General features: G+C 44.8%; 1 protein-coding gene across 1 annotated transcript in view; it reads right to left on the bottom strand.

The window, feature by feature from the left end:
- The window catches only part of IQCH (IQ motif containing H), a 141165-nt gene that overhangs the window by 102543 nt on the left and 17022 nt on the right, over nucleotides 1-21600 (bottom strand). The window contains exons 5-6 of the mRNA XM_040414305.1: nucleotides 4736-4855; nucleotides 2486-2606 (exon numbers count right to left, since the gene is read on the bottom strand). Coding sequence (XP_040270239.1) covers nucleotides 2486-2606; nucleotides 4736-4855 — 241 coding nt within the window. The remainder of the gene's footprint in view (nucleotides 1-2485; nucleotides 2607-4735; nucleotides 4856-21600) is intronic.

The raw sequence follows: 21600 nt of genomic DNA, 5'->3' as shown, positions 1-21600 counted from the left end.
GCAAACTGTAAACGTGCAGCAATGTTTTTTTTGGACAGCAGTGGCTTCATCTGTGGTAGCCTTCCATGAAATCCATTCTTGTTTAGTGTTTTACGTATCGTAGATTCGCTAACAGGGATGTTAGCATATGCCAGAGACTTTTGTAAGTCTTTAGCTGACACTCTAGAATTCTTCTTCACCTCATTGAGCAGTCTGTGCTGTGCTCTTGCAGTCATCTTTACAGGACGGCCACTCCTAGGGAGAGTCGCAGCAGTGCTGAACTTTCTCCATTTATAGACAATTTGTCTTACCGTGGACTGATGAACAGCAAGGCTTTTGGAGATACTTTTATAACCCTTTCCAGCTTTATGCAAGTCAACAATTCTTAATCGTAGGTCTTCTGAGAGCTCTTTTGTGCGAGGCATCATTCACATCAGGCAATTCTTCTTGTGAAAAGCAAACCCAGAACTGGTGTGTGTTTTTTATAGGGCAGGGCAGCTGTAACCAACACCTCCAATCTAATCTCATTGATTGAACTCCAGTTGGCTGACACCTCACTCCAATTAGCTCTTGGAGATGTCAGTAGTCTAGGGTTTCACATACTTTTCCCACCTGCACTGTGAATGTTTACATGGTGTGTTCAATAAAAACATGGTAACATTCAATTCTTTTTGTGTTATTAGTTTAAGCAGACGGTGATTGTCTATTGTTGTGACTTAGATGAAGATCAGATCACATTTTATGACCAATGTGTGCAGAAATCCATATCATTCCAAAGGGTTCACATACTTTTTCTTGCAACTGTATACTGTATATACACCATATTATGTCATGTCTCGTAAAAAACAAATCATCCTTGAAAGATACTTAGCCCCTTTCACACGGGCGAGTTTTCCGCGTGGGTGCAATGGGTGAGGTGAACGCATTGCACCCGCACTGAATCCTGACCCATTTATTTCTATGGGGCTGTGCACATGAGCGGTGACTTTCACGCATCACTTGTGCGTTGCGTGAAAATCGCAGCATGTTCTATATTGTGCGTTTTTCACGCAACGCAGGCCCCATAGAAGTGAATGGGGCTGCGTGAAAATCACAAGCATCCGCAAGCGGATGCGGTGCGATTTTCATGCATGGTTGCTAGGTGACGATCGGGATGGGGACCCGATCTTTATTATTTTCCCTTATAACATGGTTATAAGGGGAAATAATAGCATTCTCAATACAGAATATATATACAAGAACCCAGCCAGGGTCCCCATCTGCGTGCACCACTACCTTCAAGGTATTTTCCTGAATGGCTTTCCCTTATGTGGGACAGTAGTGCTGCCAAACCGTTTTTGTATATTCTTAATACAGAACCATGGTGATGGACCATGTGATGGACCATGTGATGAGCGCAGTGACGTCACCAAAGGTCCTTTTCTCCCAGGTCCTCAAAGAAGAAGAAAGAAGACAAACAAGTGGATGAGGTGAGTTTAATTTTTAAAAAATTTTTTTAACCCCTCCATCCCTAATTTACTTAATTCTGTATTAAGAATGCTATTATTTTCCCTGCTATAACCATGTTATAAGGGAAAAAAATAAAATTTACACAACACCGATCCCAAACCCGAACTTCTGTGAAGAAGTCCGGGTTCGGGTACCAAACATGCCGATTTTTCTCATGCGCGTGCAAAACGCATTAAAACGCTTTGCACTCGCGCTGAAAAATCGCACATTTTCCCGCAATGCACCCGCATCCTATCCGGCCCTCACACGCGACGCCCATGTGAAAGAGGCCTTAAGCTACTTTCACACTTGCGTTGTTATTCCGGTAGTGAGATCCGGCAGAGGATCTCAATACCGGAATTAAAAGGATCCGTTTTGATTCTGCACATCTGGATGCATCTGTTCCATTAGGATGCAGTTGTGTGAAATCAAGAAGGAAAAAATTGAATTCATCACTAAATACATTAAAAGTCAATGGCTGACGGATCCAGTTTTTTAGGCTCCATAAAAAACGGATCTGTCACCATTGACTTACATTGTTTTCAGTGCCGGATCCGTTTTTTCCCCAGTTTTTTTATGACCAGACACAAAACCGCAACTTGTAGAGGTCACAAAACGGAATGCTGACAGAACGGAAGACGTCCTGAACGGATCTCTTCCCATTCAGAATGCATGAGGAATAAACTAAAACTTTTTTTTTTTGCAGTATTGAATCCTCTGCCGGATCTCAATCCCAGAAAACAACAACGCAAAGTATGAACGTCGCCTTAGGCACTTGATGTGGGAAATAGCTTCTATTTATTCCATACAAGGCAAACATTTTTTCGGATATGACATTGCAATAGAAATCATGATTAATAAAGCCAAATATTAATGAAGTATATCTGTGTAATGTCGTCTGATGAGCTTAATTCCCCACATATATTATGCTGTCACTGGCCATAGGGAAAACAGGTGGCAGATCCTGGCAATTATCCCCCAGCGTAGAGGCCATGGTGTCTGCATTTCCACCTCTCACCTTTCTGCATGTCTTTTTCATGCACCGGTGGTGGAGGCAGAGAGGCGTCCATACGATGGGAGGCTGGTAGTACCGACAGATGACTGACAGTGGGGCCTCTGGCAATCCTCTCAATAGGCACCTAGAAGGAGGAAGATTTAACCCAGTGAATGCAATGATGTTGGGAAGACATTATTTCTGCTTCATTCTGTTATACTACTGCAGGGGGGACGCGGCAGACACTGAACAAGTATCCACCTCTGCATCAGGGATATTACAAAGAGAATGATTTCCGTCTGCAGCACCCGAGGAATTTCTGGTGGGAAATGTATCCAGCAGGTGCGGCGAGGGGAATGCATGCAGAACTTCTGCAAACGCCACATCTGCTTCCCAGAGCGGGTGACATCAGCGGTGCAGAAAGGAGCGAGCTTAGGATGGGTGGGGGGGTTGAGAGAGAGGAAGACGTGAGCTGGCTCAGTCTGCCTGGTGCTTGGCACGCGGGCATAAGGCCAGGCAGAAAAGAGCGGGCCCATCTTATTGGGATTCAGTGGTGGCCCTCATTTCCTGTCCAGAGACAGATGTAACGCAGCCGTCCATGGCATTGCAAGCAGGCATCGAGCTGTTTCCAGGGATTTGTGCGCGGTGGAGAAGCAATGTCGGAGGCTCACCGTGCGCCCCTGCATAGCGAAATGACAGCCAATCTCCCATTCCACATGACAAGCACTGGATAAAAACTTAAAACAAATGGTGACCTTTCCAAAGATTAATTTGTTTACCAGCAGAATCCTCCTCTCCTTGTCATCCCAGATGGAGCACATCAGAGCGTCCCCCGATCCTAGGTGGAAGGAACGCTGACTCCAATCAGCTCCAACTCGCCGGCAATTAGTTCCGGGCTTGTTTTTTCTTCCTCTCTCTCTCTTGTATAATATTCTCTCCATTCCTACACACACAATTACCTCCCCATTCGATCAGGGAAATTGTCACGCTTCCCATTACCGGTTTAGTAAGTACATTGCAATGAAAACATCAATTTGATTACAATGAAAGTCAATCTCCATGACAAACTCAAACAAGGGCATGAAATGTATATTATGGCAGGGCGTTCGTCCTATGTCACCATTTTTTGAACTGCGGCGTTTCACCACGATTTAGGAAGACTTGCAGTGAACACTTGGGGGGACATTTATGAAGACCGGCCATTTAGACGCCAGTCTTCATCCCTCCTGCGATGGCGGTTCATCCGCCTAAATTATGTAGACGTGCCTGCCTCTACATAGCTTAGGTGGACATCACACTCGTCTAACTCTACGCCAGCTCCCTTGCTGGCGTAGATTTAGACCATTTTCTACAGCTAAAACAGGCCTAGAAAATGCTAAATGAGACGGGTCGGCCCTTTTCCCCGTCCATGCCCCGTCCGTGAAAAAGTGGCGTATATCTGTTCGTAAATGACCCCCTTGGTCCTTCTTTCTTCTGACATCTGCCATGGGGTTGACAGTCAAAAAAGCCCCTACATACACTGGATCATCGCCCCATCCAGCTGCATGAGCCAACTTTGATCTACTTAAACATACTTTTTAAGAATTTTTGATGAATTCTGTTGATGTAATATTTCATTTCCAATGGCTGCTATGCCTATTACTAGGCACCATCTGTTCCGATTACATTTCAGCAGCCATCTCATTATCATCACAGGCAGGATTACAATGACAGATATTATATATATCAGGATCTACCATAATAAGTGATATCACAGCATGCCTAGAAGACTCTCTCATAGAAGGCAATGAGTCCCCTCTGTCCACTCATGGTGGCTGCTGTAAAGCATATCTCTACAGCTCAGGCAAGATGGCCACCCCCATAATCATGTTGAGAAATTGAATAAAAAAATAAAGACTGGAAAAAAAAATAAAAAAAACACAGTACAAAACAGGATATGCGTCACTATCAGATTTTAACTGGCAGAAAAAATTATAGGTGATACATTCCCTTTAAGAATCTGTCAGCAAAGGCAACCCAGTGACTTAAAGTCCTTAGAAGCCTTGTACATACTGTATATTCAGTTTGCCATTACTTTTACATTATACCCAGACGTATGGCAGACAAAGCCCTACAGATGACAATCCAGGCTTTGTGTAGAGTAAGGACTATGGATGGGTTGTCTAATCTCTATTAACATCTTCATTGATGAGCAAGCAGATCTGTATGCTTGAGTTACAGGACATAAGACGCTATGACTGTACGGAGACAGAGGATTACAGCTGGCAGACTTACAGATGTTTTTGGTTTGCAGCTGATCAGGGGCAGGCTGATCCCATAGCTCTGGCTGAGCAGGTCGCGGTGAGTCACGTTCTCGGGGTTACATACGATGCGTGTGCTCCGGGTCAGCTTGTGCTGTAAAACAGATGAACACATTGGCGATATTTATAAAAAGCAAAAATTTGGGTAAAATGTAGCAGTTTCCTGTTGTTCTCAATGGTGCAAAATGTTACTAGATGTGTGCAAGACCAGCATGTGCAAAGAGGTATCTCCCATGGAAGTGAACCATTTGGCTAGCGCCCTGGGGTGCACCTAGCCTTTCTGCTGCCTGAGGCGAAAACTGAAACGGCGCCCCTCCCTCCCCAATGCCAGTTTCTTAACCTAACCCCTTCTCTTCAGCCCATGGACCTTTGGCTGCCCCTCTCTTGCCCCTACCTGGTGCTGCCTGAGGCGATCGCCTCAGCTGGCCTCATTGGTGGTGCACCCCTGGCTGGCGCTACCTATTGAAAGTGGCTCCTTATGAGCCAAGATCTGACAAGGGTGAATAGCCAGGTCGGATATCCATCCGTAGACAGCTGCTTCGGGGGGCTCGCCCCTCACCAGTACAGAGTAGGATTCTGGCTGATGCCCTGGAAGTGGTTTAGGCAGGGTGCTGAATCTCCTGGCCATATTCCCCATAAGCCTCCTTACCATGGAGAACTTCCAATTAGTCTCCATACAGGACTGGTCTCTTTAAAGAGATTCAGCACCCTGCCTAAGCCAAAATCAGCACACATGTATGTCAAAAAAGTCATTGAAATGAAATGTAGGTTACGTCTTCGTTATCCAGTCCAGAGCCATATGTCCTAACTGCTAATAAATAACTAACGGTGCCTATACACCGCAGATGGCTGTTAGCTGAACGCCCCCGTATGCAGGTACGCTTGTCTTGGCCGAACATGTGTTGACAATGGGGACAAAGGAATTAAGTCGCTTCCACGCGCCTCTGACGGCTTGTGTCCCACGAGAAGGATTAGTCATGCTGAAATTCTACTGCCTGATCCTTCTTTCCTTCATCTGCTGTTTGGATGAGTTGGCACATCTGCCACACACATTCAATGGTAGAAACAAATGTCTGGCACTCACCAAAAAAAGTAATGTCCTTCATGGAGAGTGGCAGGGGAGATGACTATGCAGGAACCTGGTCCTGTCAATCAGGGGCGGACTGGGAAAAAACATAAAAGTGGCCTCATGTTGTAGGTGGGTCCGAATTGACAGAAGCCAGGAACAACACAAGCCACAAGAAGGCAGGGTCAACATAAGCAGGCGGGGACAGTAATACCGTAGTGCAGCACAAAGTACCGCCCTAGCAGAAGCAAAAACCACACTGAGGACGGTGATACAGTTGAGTTCAGGAGGGTACCTGATGCTCCTGGTATTAAGATCGTTATGTACCTGGCCTCGGGCAGCCCCCTGGGAGATTTCCCTGTAGGATATATGGCCAGTCTGCAATTGCTGTCAATCAAGAAGAGGAAGGGGGAGAAACGGTGCACAAAGTGTCTTGGGCCCGCCCTCGGTGCACTTACCTGCTCATCAGCATATGGATGTACAGTACTTTTTCTGCAGAATGAAGCAACAGATCACTAAGTAAAAGGTATCATGCAGCTGAGCTAGCCCTACAAGACATTGTGCCTGGTCAGGGGTGTATCTATCACGAGGCAAACAAGGCATTTGCCAAGGGCGGCACTTGCCAATGGGGCGGCAAAATGCCTTGTTTGCTTAGTGATAGTTACACAATATGCTAAATATTTTTTTTGCCCCTTGTCCGATCCGATCCTTCACTATGCAAGCGGCATCGCCGGCGCCGCATAGTGAAGGAGTTGAAAGACTTACTTCCTCCTCCTCCTGACTTCCTCCCGAGCTCCCCTGCCTTTTGCGTCCGCGCGTTGCCGTCGTGACGTCACACGGAGGTGGAGTCACGGGCCGGCAACGCTAGGGTGAGCCTTATCTCCTCCAAGTGCAGAACGGATCCTGCACCTTGAACACTGAGGCCAGGCCGCGGCCACCAATGCACTGATCGTTATTCACTTTTAAATACAGAAAGGAAGATGTGAAGCTCTAACAGGAAAGGGTGGAGCCTAAAGGGGAAGGGGTGGGGTTTACAGAGGAAGAGGTTTGGCCTTGACAGGAAGGGGTGGGTCAAATTTATATTAGTGGGGTGCCCAAGTTTAGTCTCGCCTAGGGCAGCACAAAACCAAGATACACCACTGTGCCTGGTGTAACAGTGAATTTCCTGCTGACAGATTCCCGTTACGTTGTAGTATTTTCTGCCCTGAATCTGTTGCACGTCTTTATTAATGACCCTCTATACAGTCAGACCCCTATTGGAAATCAAGCAGTACAGTGACGTACCGTGAGACATATACACTCACACAGCCACATGTCACTTTCTTATTGAGTGACACAGCCTCCAGGTAGTTATGCCTTCCTGCCAGACTGGAAAATGTAAGATTTGATTGTTTAGCCTGTATTTTGAGTTATCTGCTCCCTTCTGATCCTCAGCTGTGTCATGTGACACTCCAACTGACGCAGCGTCTTATGTGTGGACAGGAAGTCAGTTTCTCTATTCATTCCTAAGAAGTGTCAGTCACATAGGAATGAATAAGGGAACTGACTTCCTGTCCAGACGCTGTGTCAGTTGGAGACTTAGGCTACTTTCCCACTAGCGCAAGGAACTAAATAACCCAATGTAAGATAGGCTGTCTTCCTTGACATTGCCATTTTATATGAAGAAGCTCTGCCACTGCGCTGATCGCTCCCTGATGAGCCATTGTATTATGGCGAAATGCGTCGGATAGAACTTGCAGTCAGCTATTAGAGGAAGGGATAATTAGGTCAGGCCCAAGGTTCCAGCGGCTGGGGGTCGCTCTTTTCAGGGCGAGTGCTCTGACTACAGCCAGTTAGCCTATCTCCCCACTCAAGACTAGAGTTAGGGTCAGAGATAAGTAGGCTTAGCTCTATATATTCAATACTGAGCAATATCTGCAGATCTCGCCTAGAAGCAACCCCCACCATAAACCGCCAAGCCCTCACTAGGGCAAAAGACCTTATACCCCTCTCCTAGCAAAGATCCATACGCACCAATGTGCGTGTGTAAGAATTTTAGTAACACTGTCTCACTTATTTTAAAGAGATTAATAAAAGTTACGCATTATTATATCTCACAAGGTACATTCAGTTCACGACATAACATTTAGCGGCAAGGAACTCCGGCGGGTGAACAGCCTGTGGGATCCGTGCTGCCGCTAGTGCACGTGTGCCCCCGGACTATAGCTCCGGCCCCATTGACTATAATAGGCGCGGGGCGGAGTTCCGGCGGCAGCACGGCAAACATGCAGAGAGGCGGCCGGAATAAAACTACAACATTTCCTGGAGCCGAAAAAACACTAAAAAACACCCTTAAAGGGGTTTTCCCACAAACAAAATTCTAAATTTTTCAAACAGCACATGGATCTGAATACTTTTATAATTAGATGGAATTAAACATTTTATATATCCACTGGGCTATCCAATCAAATGTATCTGCATACAGGGAGTGCAGAATTATTAGGCAAGTTGTATTTTTGAGGATTAATTTTATTATTGAACAACAACCATGTTCTCAATGAACCCAAAAAACTCATTAATATCAAAGCTGAATATTTTTGGAAGTAGTTTTTAGTTTGTTTTTAGTTTTAACTATTTTAGGGGGATATCTGTGTGTGCAGGTGACTATTACTGTGCATAATTATTAGGCAACTTAACAAAAAACAAATATATACCCATTTCAATTATTTATTTTTACCAGTGAAATCAATATAACATCTCAACATTCACAAATATACATTTCTGACATTCAAAAACAAAACAAAAACAAATCAGTGACCAATATAGCCACCTTTCTTTGCAAGGACACTCAAAAGCCTGCCATCCATGGATTCTGTCAGTGTTTTGATCTGTTCACCTTCAACATTGCGTGCAGCAGCAACCACAGCCTCCCAGACACTGTTCAGAGAGGTGTACTGTTTTCCCTCCTTGTAAATCTCACATTTGATGATGGACCACAGGTTCTCAATGGGGTTCAGATCAGGTGAACAAGGAGGCCATGTCATTAGATTTTCTTCTTTTATACCCTTTCTTGCCAGCCACGCTGTGGAGTACTTGGACGCGTGTGATGGAGCATTGTCCTGCATGAAAATCATGTTTTTCTTGAAGGATGCAGACTTCTTCCTGTACCACTGCTTGAAGAAGGTGTCTTCCAGAAACTGGCAGTAGGACTGGGAGTTGAGCTTGACTCCATCCTCAACCCGAAAAGGCCCCACAAACTCATCTTTGATGATACCAGCCCAAACCAGTACTCCACCTCCACCTTGCTGGCGTCTGAGTCGGACTGGAGCTCTCTGCCCTTTACCAATCCAGCCACGGGCCCATCCATCTGGCCCATCAAGACTCACTCTCATTTCATCAGTCCATAAAACCTTAGAAAAATCAGTCTTGAGATATTTCTTGGCCCAGTCTTGACGTTTCAGCTTGTGTGTCTTGTTCAGTGGTGGTCGTCTTTCAGCCTTTCTTACCTTGGCCATGTCTCTGAGTATTGCACACCTTGTGCTTTTGGGCACTCCAGTGATGTTGCAGCTCTGAAATATGGCCAAACTGGTGGCAAGTGGCATCTTGGCAGCTGCACGCTTGACTTTTCTCAGTTCATGGGCAGTTATTTTGCGCCTTGGTTTTTCCACACGCTTCTTGCGACCCTGTTGACTATTTTGAATGAAACGCTTGATTGTTCGATGATCACGCTTCAGAAGCTTTGCAATTTTAAGAGTGCTGCATCCCTCTGCAAGATATCTCACTATTTTTGACTTTTCTGAGCCTGTCAAGGCCTATTTTTGACCCATTTTGCCAAAGGAAAGGAAGTTGCCTAATAATTATGCACACCTGATATAGGGTGTTGATGTCATTAGACCACACCCCTTCTCATTACAGAGATGCACATCACCTAATATGCTTAATTGGTAGTAGGCTTTCGAGCCTATACAGCTTGGAGTAAGACAACATGCATAAAGAGGATGATGTGGTCAAAATACTAATTTGCCTAATAATTCTGCACGCAGTGTAGTGCTACCTGCTATTTGTTCTTTTACTTATTTCTATGTCCACCTTGATGAGGTGGTCATACATGCTCAGTTCCATCCTTCAACGTCCAACAATCATATCTTCTGTTAGAAGTTGTGATGAGCCTCAGGAGAAAAGACACATCCCTGAGTTGTGATAGGGAGAGAGCTGCAGCAAAGAGGAAAACATCCCTGAGCTTCTGCATTAGGCCTCATGCACACGACCGTTGTTTTATTCCGTGTCCGTTGTTCCGTTTTTTTCGTGATTTTCTGCGGACCCATTGACTTTCAATGGGTCCGTTGAAAACTCGGCTAATGCACCGTTTGTCATCCGCGTCCGTGATCCGTGGTTCCAGTCCGTCCAAAAAATATAACCTGTCCTATTTTTTTCACGGAAAAACGCGGAGGCACACAAGACTGTCACGGAACAACGGAACCCCATTTTGCGGAACGGAACACAACAACGGTCGTGTGCATGAGGCCTTAAGGACACACTCCTGAGCTGTCAGCTTGACTAGCATCTAGCAGAGCAATTGGAGCAATGAATGGGGAATCTCTGGATCCATATGAGGTACAGGGCTGGTCCTAGTTTTGTTAGAAAGGTATTGCCATGGCCTAACCCCTTTAAGGGTGTTACGTGTTGCCTCACTGTAACTGTGTTGCTGTGTCGGCTGGCTGCACGTTACCGAGCGTACCGGCTGCAGGTTGCCTGTGTAAGCTAAAGATAAACAGCCGTTAGTACGTTGCCTTTTTATGGTGCGTCGCGAGTTCCAATTGTGAAGTGGGCGCTGTTCACATATACAGGTGCGTTTATTCAAATGGACCGCGCTGCTCCAGACTAAACAGAAAGATCCTCCCTTCCGAATCACACAGACTTCCTTGGATATGGGAAAGCATTCAGGTCACCTGCGTTCACTTTCCCCTCTCCTTTGCGAACCTCTGTGAAAGATCAAGGTTGCCACAAATAGTGAAGCACAGTCACATGGGTTGAACTGCGAATGCTTTCCCATATCCAAGGAAGTCTGTGTGATTTGGAAAGGAGGATCTTTCTGTTTACTCTGGAGCAGCGCGGTCCATTTGAATAAACGTGCCTGTGTAGGCTGGTTGCTCGGGGCTGCGTGCTGGCGACGGTTCGGTGGTGTGCGCAATCCATGTACTTTTCCTTCCTCTTGGCAGTATGATATCCCAGAGGGCATTGCCGGATGGTTGCTATTGGCAACGTCCAGAACTGCAGTTTTCAGTGCTGCGGTTTCTGTTACCTCTGACCTGCTTGTAGTACCTCCTGTTTGGTTCTGTAAGGCCTCTTTCACACGGGGGAGTCTTCCGCGCGGGTGCAATGTGTGAGGTGAACGCATTGCAACCGCACTGAATCCGGACCCTTTCATTTCTATGGGGCTGTGTACATGAGCGGTGATTTTCACGCATCATTTGTGCGTTGCGTGAAAATCGCAGCGTGCTCTATATTGTGCGTTTTTCACGCAACGCAGGCCCCATAGAAGTGAATGGGGCTGCGTGAAAATCGCAAGCATCCGCAAGGAAGTGCGGATGCGGTGCGATTTTCACGCACGGTTGCTAGGAGACGATCGGGATGGGGACCCGATCTTTATTATTTGCCCTTATAACATGGTTATAAGGGAAAATAATAGCATTCTTAATACAGAATGCAAAGTAAATTAGGGATGGAGGGGTTAAAAAATAATAAACAAATTTAACTCACCCCATCCACTTGGTCGCGTAGCAGATCTCCTCTTCTTTTTTCTTTCTTCAGGACCTGGCTAAAGGACCTTTGAGGACGTCACTGCGCTCATCACATGGTCCATCACCATGGTGATGGACCATGTGATGAGCGCAGTGACGTCATCAAAGGTCCTTTAGCCAGGTCCTGAAGATAGAAGAGGAGATCCGCTACGCGACCAAGTGGATGGGGTGAGTTAAATTAGTTTATTATTTTTAACCAATCAGTGGACATTTTACTAAGCATTCTGTATTAAGAATGCTATTATTTTCCCTTATAACCATGTTATAAGGGAAAATAATAAAATCTACAGAACACCTAACCCAAACCCGAACTTCTGTGAAGAAGTCCGAGTTCGGTTCTGGGTACCAAACATGCCGATTTTTCTCACGCGCGTGCAAAATGCATTAAAACGCTTTGCACTCGCGCGGGAAAAATTGTGCATTTTCCCGCAACGCACCCGCATCCTATCTGGCCCTCACACGCGACGCCCGTGTGAGAGAGGCCTAAGGGTTAACTCCCCTCTGAGGTTCCGTGGGTGTGTCCTTGCAGGTGCGCTCATTAACTGGCTATTTCAGCCTGTGAACGTGGAGTGTCATGGTCAGTCTTGTTTGTTCTGTTCCTGGTTATGATGTGTTCGCCCCTTGCTACTGACCCTTGGGGTCCCTGCTGCCGTTCATGTCTGTCCATGTTTCTGTGTGGTATTCCTTGTTCTGCATTGATGTTTCCGTTTGGTTGCTATGTTATGTCTTTGCCTGTTCATGTCTGATCTGTATCTGTCCATAGCTTAGCAGAGCTGTTTCTGCGTCAGTGCGCTTAGAAAAGCGTATCTACGTCTGTTCCTGTCTGTCCATGCCTGTTCTGCTTATGTCTGTGGCAGTCTTTACTGCTCCTAGTGTTCTTGTTCTGTTATGTCTGTCTTGCAGCGCCTCACTGCTCCTGTCTGCGGAAGTGGGTTCCTGTGTTCCCCGGAGGGGGAATGCCCAGTCCGTTTATACCATGTCTGTCTATGTCTGATTTCTGTTCTTGCTATGCCTGGTTTATGTTATTACCTGTATTCTGAATTGCCATGCCCTGTTTTTGCCTGCTCAATGTACTGCTGGTACCTTTGGTACCTTCTGGTTTCCGGTTCCTGCTGCCACGCTCTAGAGTTGCCCCTTCAGAGTATGGCTAGTCAGTGGCACAGTGGATTACTCCCGCTGCTCGGTGGCAGTACATTGGGGTTTGTTTCATTGTCTCTAGTATTTCGGTCGTGCCTGACGTCCCGGAGGTTTGTTCTGACCCCTGATGCGTGACAAAGGGCATTTTGACACATTTCATGTCAAATATGTATATACAGTCAGGTCCATAAATATTGGGACATTGACACAATTCTAACATTTTTGGCTCTATACACCACCACAATGGATTTGAAATGAAACGAACATGATGTGCTTTAACTGCAGACCGTCAGCTTTAATTTGAGGGTATTTACATCCAAATCAGGTGAACGGTGTAGGAATTACAACAGTTTGCATATGTGCCTCCCACTTGTTAAGGGGCCATAAGTAATGGGACAATTGGCTTCTCAGCTCTTCCATGGCCAGGTGTGTGTTATTCCCTCATTATCCCAAATACAATGAGCAGATAAAATGTCCAGAGTTTATTTCAAGTGTGCTATTTGCATTTGGAATCTATTGCTGTCAACTCTCAAGATGAGATCCAAAGAGCTGTCACTATCAGTGAAGCAAGCCATCATTAGGCTGAAAAAACAAAACAAACCCATCAGAGAGATAGCAAAAATATTAGGCGTGGCCAAAACAACTGTTTGGAACATTATTAAAAAGAAGGAACGCATCGATGAGCTCAGCAACACCAAAAGACCCGGAAGACCACGGAAAACAACTGTGGTGGATGACCGAAGAATTCTTTCCCTGGTGAAGAAAACACCTTCACAACAGTTGGCCAGATCAAGAACACTCTACAGGAGGTAGGTGTATGTGTGTCAAAGTCAACAATCAAGAGAAGACTTCACCAGAGTGAATACAGAAGGTTCACCACAAGATGTAAACCATTGGTGAGCCTCAAAAACAGGAAGGCCAGATTAGAGTTTGCCAAACGACATCTAAAAAAGCCTTCACAGTTCTGGAACAACATCCTATGGACAGATGAGACCAAGATCAACTTGTACCAGAGTGATGGGAAGAGAAGAGTATGGAGAAGGAAAGGAACTGCTCATGATCCTAAGCATACCTCCTCATCAGTGAAGCATGGTGGTGGTAGTGTCATGGCGTGGGCATGTATGGCTGCCATAGGAACTGCTTCTCTTGTATTTATTGATGATGTGACTGCTGACAAAAGCAGCAGGATGAATTCTGAAGTGTTTCGGGCAATATTATCTGCTCATATTCAGCCAAATGCTTCAGAACTCATTGGACGGCACTTCACAGTGCAGATGGACAATGACCCAAAGCATACTGCAAAAGCAACCAAAGAGTTTTTTAAGGGAAAGAAGTGGAATGTTATGCAATGGCCAAGTCAATCACCTGACCTGAATCCGATTGAGCATGCATTTCACTTGCTGAAGACAAAACTGAAGGGAAAATGCCCCGAGAACAAGCAGGAACTGAAGACAGTTGCAGTAGAGGCCTGGCAGAGCATCACCAGGGATGAAACCCAGCGTCTGGTGATGTCTATGCGTTCCAGACTTCAGGCTGTAATTGACTGCAAAGGATTTGCAACCAAGTATTAAAAAGTGAAAGTTTGATCTATGATTATTATTCTGTCCCATTACTTTTGGTCCCTTAACAAGTGGGAGGCACATATGCAAACTGTTGTAATTCCTACACCGTTCACCTGATTTGGATGTAAATACCCTCAAATTAAAGCTGACAGTCTGCAGTTAAAGCACATCTTGTTTGTTTCATTTCAAATCCATTGTGGTGGTGTATAGAGCCAAAAATGTTAGAATTGTGTCGATGTCCCAATATTTATGGACCTGACTGTAGATAAAATATAGATATAAAAAAATATATATATATATAAAAATAAAGATATAAGTCTTCCTAACAACAGGATACCATGAATAAAACATGTTTGCTTGTGATATAAATCTTTATTTTGTAGGAGGAAAAACAAATTCACAAAATGCAAAAATGCAAACCTTAAAAATGTGTTTAGATTTTCAAAATGAAGAAAAAACAGAGGTCAAATACTCAACATGGACTGTCACGCACAATGCAGCTGCTGACAGTGGCCCGGGCCTAATCATGGCATTTCACAATCAGGATCTTGGTTTTATTATGCTGACTGAGGTTTACCTTGTTTTAAGGATAGAAGGTGGCAAATTATAGGTGGCAATTTCCCAGCTGGAGCCCCCGACTAGTTAATAATATCGCGGCTCCTGCCTGCATGCCATGCACAAGGAACAGCTGGTAAAGCAGCACTCTCACTCCATTAAGAAATGAGGTGCGCGTGTTCTGTCACAGGATATGGATTTTTAAGCAGGTGCTGGAGGTTTGCTGCCGCAGGGCCAGGGGAAGCAGTATTATGCCCAAGGGAGGCGTAGGTTATTATAGCAGACGCCGAACTGACGTTATATATGCTGTGTTCTGGAATATGTTTGGTTTCTATAAGTGATAGCAAGGACTATATGACATAAGCGACAATATAATAGTGTAATAGCTGGAAGTGTCACAAGAAAAACGGTAATAATTCATATTAATGCATGTATAGGGATATTTACTAGAACTGCAGCTGGAATTACTCACAAGGCAAAAACATCATTCACCTCCTACTAAGGCCTATTGCACACGACCGTTTGGCTTTTTCAGTGTTTTGTGGTCCGTTTTTCACGGATCCGTTGTTCCGTTTTTTGTTTCCGTTGTGTTTCCGTTTTTCCGTTCCGTTTTTCCGTATGGCATATACAGTATACACTAATTACATAGATAAAATTGGGCTGGGCATAACATTTTCAATAGATGGTTCAGCAAAAAACGGAACGGAAACAGAAGACATACGAATGCATTTCCGTATGTGTTCCGTTTTTTTTGCGGACCCATTGACTTGAATGGAGCCACGGAACGTGATTTGCGGGCAATAATAGGACATGTTCTATGTTAAAACGGAACGGAAAAACGGAAATACGGAAACGGAATGCATACGGAGTACATTCCGTTTTTTTTGCGGAACCATTGAAATGAATGGTTCCGTATACGGAACACAAAAAACGGCCAGTAAACGGTAAAAAAAAAAAACGGCCGTGTGCAGGAGGCCTTAGGCCTTATTCACACTTTATACCTTATGTCTGTGGAGGCTCCGCTCCTGGTTTTAGCTCACAATCACTGACCAAAACACTAAGGCCTCATGCACACGACCGTTCCGTTTTTTGCAGGTCCGCAAACCGCGGACCTGCAAAAAACGGAAGCCGCCCGTGTGCCTTCCGCAATTTGCGGAACAGAACGGGCAGCTTATTGTAGAAATGCCTATTCTTGTCCACAAAACGGACAAGAATAGGACATGCTATATTTTTTTTTGCGGGCCAACGGAACGGAGCAACAGTGCTGTCCCCATCTTTTGCAGCCCCATTGAAGTGACTGGGTCCGCACCCGAGCTGCAAAAACTGCGGCTCGGATGCGGACCAAAACAACGGTCGTGTGCATGAGGCCTGACTGTGTGGATAAAGTGTGAAGGCATGGTCAGATGTTGCAGAGTCCATGTCGCTGAATAATCCCTTTATGGTCTTGAGATTTCATTGCACCCTGCACAGATTCAAGATACCCTGTGCAGATGCAGCAAAGCAGCCCCAAAACATAACAGACCCTCCTCCATGTTTCACAGTAGGTACAATGTTCTTTTCTTTCTATGCTTCATGTTTGCACCTGTGAACATAGAGCTGATGTGACTTGCCAAAAAGGTCCAGTTTTGTCTCAGCTGTCCAAAGGACATTCTCCCAGAAGTTTTGTGGCTTGTCAACATGCATTTTGGCAAATTTCAGTCTCGCTTTTTTACGATTTGCTTTCAAAAGTGGTTTCCTCCTCAGTCATCTTCAATTAAAGGGGTTCTCCTGGCTTTTAATATTGCTAAACTATCCTCAGGATAGGTCATCAATATCAGATCGGCGGGGGTCCGACACCCGCCACTCCTGCCGATCAGCTGTTTGAAGAGGAGGCACGCGCCCTCCTCCTCACTGTTTACCTTCTTGTCGTCGCCTCTGCAGCGGTGAGCAGGTCTAATTACACCCAAGCCGTCCCATTCTTTTTTTAAATAGGACGCATCGCTCCTATACAAGTTTAGTTTCTTCCCATACCACTGTTTTCCTGGAGTTTTTCCTTTAGTTACGGCTGTTTAAACAATTACAATATGAGGACCTTCTCAAGATGGCTCCTCTGCCAGTTCTCTGAGGCCAAAACTGCTTTCCCTCACTTCCCATACACACTTGCTGTAGCCAGCAGCTCCCTGCCAGCCAATCAGATTGAATTACTGAGAGACACGCCTCCTCACTCTGAAGCCTAATGCAGGCATGCAGTGTGAAGGACCGCCCCTCTGTCTTCTGCTTATACTAAAATGAAGACAGACCAGCCCTAGCAACGGTCTTTTAAGGGAGCAGTGGAAAGGGACAGAGGACATTAATGAAAGCTGTTATTATAAAGTAATTACAGCTCTTTTGACAATCATTGACAGACTAACTCAGGTACACATGCCTAGCTCTAAAAAACTAGCAAATAAAAGAAAAAAGACAGTTACCCTTTAAAGTCGTCCAGACCCATTCACTTGAATCGGACTGAACTGCACATAGGCCATGAGACCAATGAACATGACATCTCTGGGCTAGGAAGAGGCTGTGGTGTTCCGGTGAGTGCTAATAGGCCATATATTGATCCCGAGGCTAGGTCATCAATATTTTACTCCCAGAAACCCCATTTAATAGGCTACAGTACTTGGCAGACTTGGAGGACACTGTTAGGCATTGCACTCTGCTATCAGGTGGGGAAGGTATATTGTAAGGGTATTTTCTTATTGCTGATTGGTTCTGTCCCTTTAATTCTGTTCCCTTTAATTATTACCATTCTGTGTAATGATGTGCCTTGTAAATCAAGTACCCATCCCCGATTGTGCTGATAAGACCACATTCCAGAGTGATCTCAGAGACATGCGTGATGCACACTGGAGGAGGGGCGAACAGGTTTAAACTCTGTGGCACACATTCATTAGGGGGGACTCTACCAAGAACTGCATCCTAGTTAGTATGTAAGTATTGATTTGCCCTATCTCTTGTACACCCTGTGGTGTCGGTCATGTGTTATAACGTGGTAGATAGCCACAGCAATGTGTTATAGCATGATCGATGGAGTCTCCACCCCATTTAGGCTAGTGATGTACTTACTTTTTATTCAGTATGTGGTTTAGCTGTGTTATCTTATATTTAATCACTAAGCAAATATATTTATTTACTTAGCCTGCGTAAACTTATTCATTATCAAATCTTTTGAATTCACGTTACGAGGGGGGGGGGGTGATATGGGCTGAGAGTGGGAGCACCCTACTTCTGTCAAATGGCCGGGTTTAGAGCTATTGCTGATCCAGGCTCCAGGCTGTCACAGTGGGAGTTCGGCTGTAAATTACCTCCATGACTTGCTGGTATGTCAGGCCACTGAGGCTGAATGCTTGCCATGATATAATAGTACGTCATAGGGCGAGAAGCTCTTAAAGCCACAAAAATGGCAGTAATAGAAAAGGCCCATAGAAAAATTCAAATAGTATTTCATGCATGCCTATTCAGTCACATGTAACATACAGAATATGTATATAGGCAGTCACGTAGCATCTATGTACCGGTTACCCCTTATTACACACAGAAGGACTCTCATAATGCAATCCTTTTCTCTACTATTAACCCATTTACACAGGTTTTTTTAGCTTTTTGGAAATATTCTGAATTGCTGCAGGTGTGTAAATTAAATAAGAATATGGTCCAAAGGTAAAATGAGGTATGACCCATTACTCACTGGCACTGCAGCAGGATATACCGGTAGATGTCTGTGCGTTAAAGATCCTGAAAGCGGTGGCGTACAGTCCTAGGGGACCCCTGTGTCAGACACAACTTTTTAGTTCATGTGAGCACTTTCGATTTGGGTCAAATTTATTTGTACTCACATTGAACCTTCCGAAACTAAATTTCAAAAAATGACATGGTAGATTCTCAGACCTCACAAGGGTATGGTTCTTGTATAAGTCATGGTGTCCAAGGGATGCTTTAAAAAGACAACTGAATGGATAACCATGTAATGCACGGATGAGCAGAAGGTGCACTTAGAGGGGGGTCCCAACCAAGGACAACTTCTTTAATTTAAAGTTGCACCACCCAGGTTGCCACAGTAGCCTCCACTCTTCTAGGAAGGCTTTCTATGAGATTTTAGAACATTCGTGCAGAGATTTAGATAGTTTTTTAGGCCTTGCTTTGTGCATGCACTGTTATCAAGGTGGAGCCCAAAACCATTATTACTCCGCACTAAACTTCACAGCTAGAGCTCAACATCCAGGAAGAAAGCATTTTCCAAACGTGCATGAAACTTAAAGGGGTTATCTGACCCTTTGAAACCGATGACTTATTGTCTGGACAGGTCATCAGCATCTTATTGGTCAGGGTCTGACCTATTCTCTGGCTAGGTCATCAGTTTCAAAGGGTCGGATAACCCCTTTAAGAGTCCTCAGTCAGACCGCTAGATCATGAACTGGCACCAATCACTCCTGAAAACAAGGGTGATCTGCTTGACACTACTGCGGGTATTATCTGGAATTATGTATGATGATCTAAGGATTGCGTATGGCTCCTCAGGCTTTGAAATCCAATAGATGAAGCTCTAGTGATAGGACAGTGTTCATTTTAGGACATCCTTGGATGTCAGTCAAATATCAGAATCAGGTAAGCACAAGCTGACTCTGACATACGACACCCGGCTCTGATCTGTGACTACTCAGTACCCGAACATGTGTATGCTTAGTGACTGCCTATTACAGGGGTCAAAAACCTCCGGCACTTCAGCTGTGGTAAAACTACAACTCCCAGGATGCTCCATTCGCTTCTATGGGAGTTCTGAGAACAGCCAAGCAAGTGTGCATGTTGGGAGTCGTAGTTTCACCGCAGCTGGAGTGCCGGAGGTTGCTGATCCCTGGCCTATTATATATTACTGCCTGAATATCTAATCAAATAGGCAATAGTCATGCCGCCTATGACCGTGTCCTAACACAGACTCCTTCAGCAATCTCCTATGTTTAAAAAATGTACAACTGGCATAGCAGAAGTACGGAGGGTTTACTACAAGGATGCTATTCCTGCCCTGTAAATGGTTGGAAACTTCTGTGCTACTGAAACTTTTAAAGGGAGCCTGTCATGTTAAACATGGTGTTTGAGCTGCAGGCAGCATGTTATAGAGCAGGAGGAGCTGAGCAGATTGATATATAGTTTTATGGGAAAAGATTCCGTAAAACCTGTATTTTATACATTTATATTCCTGCTCATTCTTGGCTTTGAAGTCCAGGAGGCGGTCCTATCAGTGATTGACAGCTATCTCTGTACACACAGTCATAGAGGGAAGGCTGTCAATCACTGATAGCTCCGCCTCCTGGACTTCAAAGCCCAGAATGAGCAGGAATATAAATGTATAAATTACAGGTTTCACTGAATCTTTTTTCATGAAAACATATATCAGTCTGCTCAGCTCCTCCTGCTCTATAACCTGCTGCCTGCAGCTTATATTGCATTTTCATGGTGACCGATTTCTTTAAATTAGCATGGACACCAAACCTGTACACCACTGTGCAATCAGAGTGTAATATATCACTCGATTTAGTCACTAGTTTCCTCACTTCCTAGTGCTTATGTTATTTGCACTCCAATGCCGGACTTATTACCTGGGCAGGTCGTGCATGGGTAATAGTTATATTGAACGTACTAGCTAGCCAGGTTTCACATCACAAACTCAAAAGGATATGTGTATGACGTTCATATCTGACATGAGCTTCAGATACTGTATTTGCTAAATCGATCACATACTCTGAGCCTGTGTATTAATTGCTGAGGTATCGGCCTCATATACGGCAGGTCTTAGGTTCCAGACAATCTACAAAATAATAGGAATATTTTTTTAAATACGCTAGTAAGTTAGATGACAAATCTTCTGCCTCTCATTACCAAGAACATTTAATGAGCATTTTTCCGAAATCATAAATACTAACTCAAATAGTGCCCTAGCCGGTGGTGAGAGCAATGAAAGACGCCAATTTTGGCGCACTGATAGCTTATGGAGATGTTCACAGAGCAGACGGGAAGGATTCTCTGCGGCGTGGCGGTGATCTTGTGGATCATGCTGCACGTTCCTGCATACGACGGGAAGTTTTCTTATTGGTAGTGGATTTGGAAATACAAACTAGATTGGTGCCATGTTAACAGGTATCTACTCACGTCATGGAGGTGTGTTCGGCCTACAGGAAAGAGACACATTTTGGCTGGCTTCAAGGGAACCCGTCACCAGATTGGCGCTATGCAACTAATTACGGTACATGGTGGCGCTGCTCTCATCATACAGTTCCCATCCCCAAGTGTTGCTTTTCCTAATCATAGTCATTTTGAAGAAATTTGCTTTATAAAATGTACCTGACATGCCCGAACTCTGTGACCTGGAGTCACTTGGGGGGCCCCAGGCAATCACGGAGCCACAGAGCGGCTGCTGTAAGCCCACCCACCACCCAGCTCTGATTGACATGCCTCCCGCATGTCAACGTCACCACTGGCGCACTCAAAATCGCGCACATTGCTGGAAGCATATCAATCAGAGCATTTTTGTTATAGTGAAAATTCTAAAACAGTAGTCTGTCTTTTACATTTTTCAGGCTTAATAGTAACTAAAATACATTTTAGATTATGTCCCGTTTCCATAACGGCCATTTTTATATAAAGGGATTTATAGTTTATGGTATATGGAGACAGGAATCTGTGGTGGCATTTTTGTCTTATTTTCTTTTTTTTCTGTTTTATA

This window comes from Bufo bufo, chromosome 1 (genome assembly GCF_905171765.1).
Source record: "Bufo bufo chromosome 1, aBufBuf1.1, whole genome shotgun sequence".
Taxonomy (NCBI): Eukaryota; Metazoa; Chordata; class Amphibia; order Anura; family Bufonidae; genus Bufo; species Bufo bufo.
Note: the sequence above shows the minus strand (reverse complement) of the source record. Positions and strands in the feature narration are given on the sequence as shown.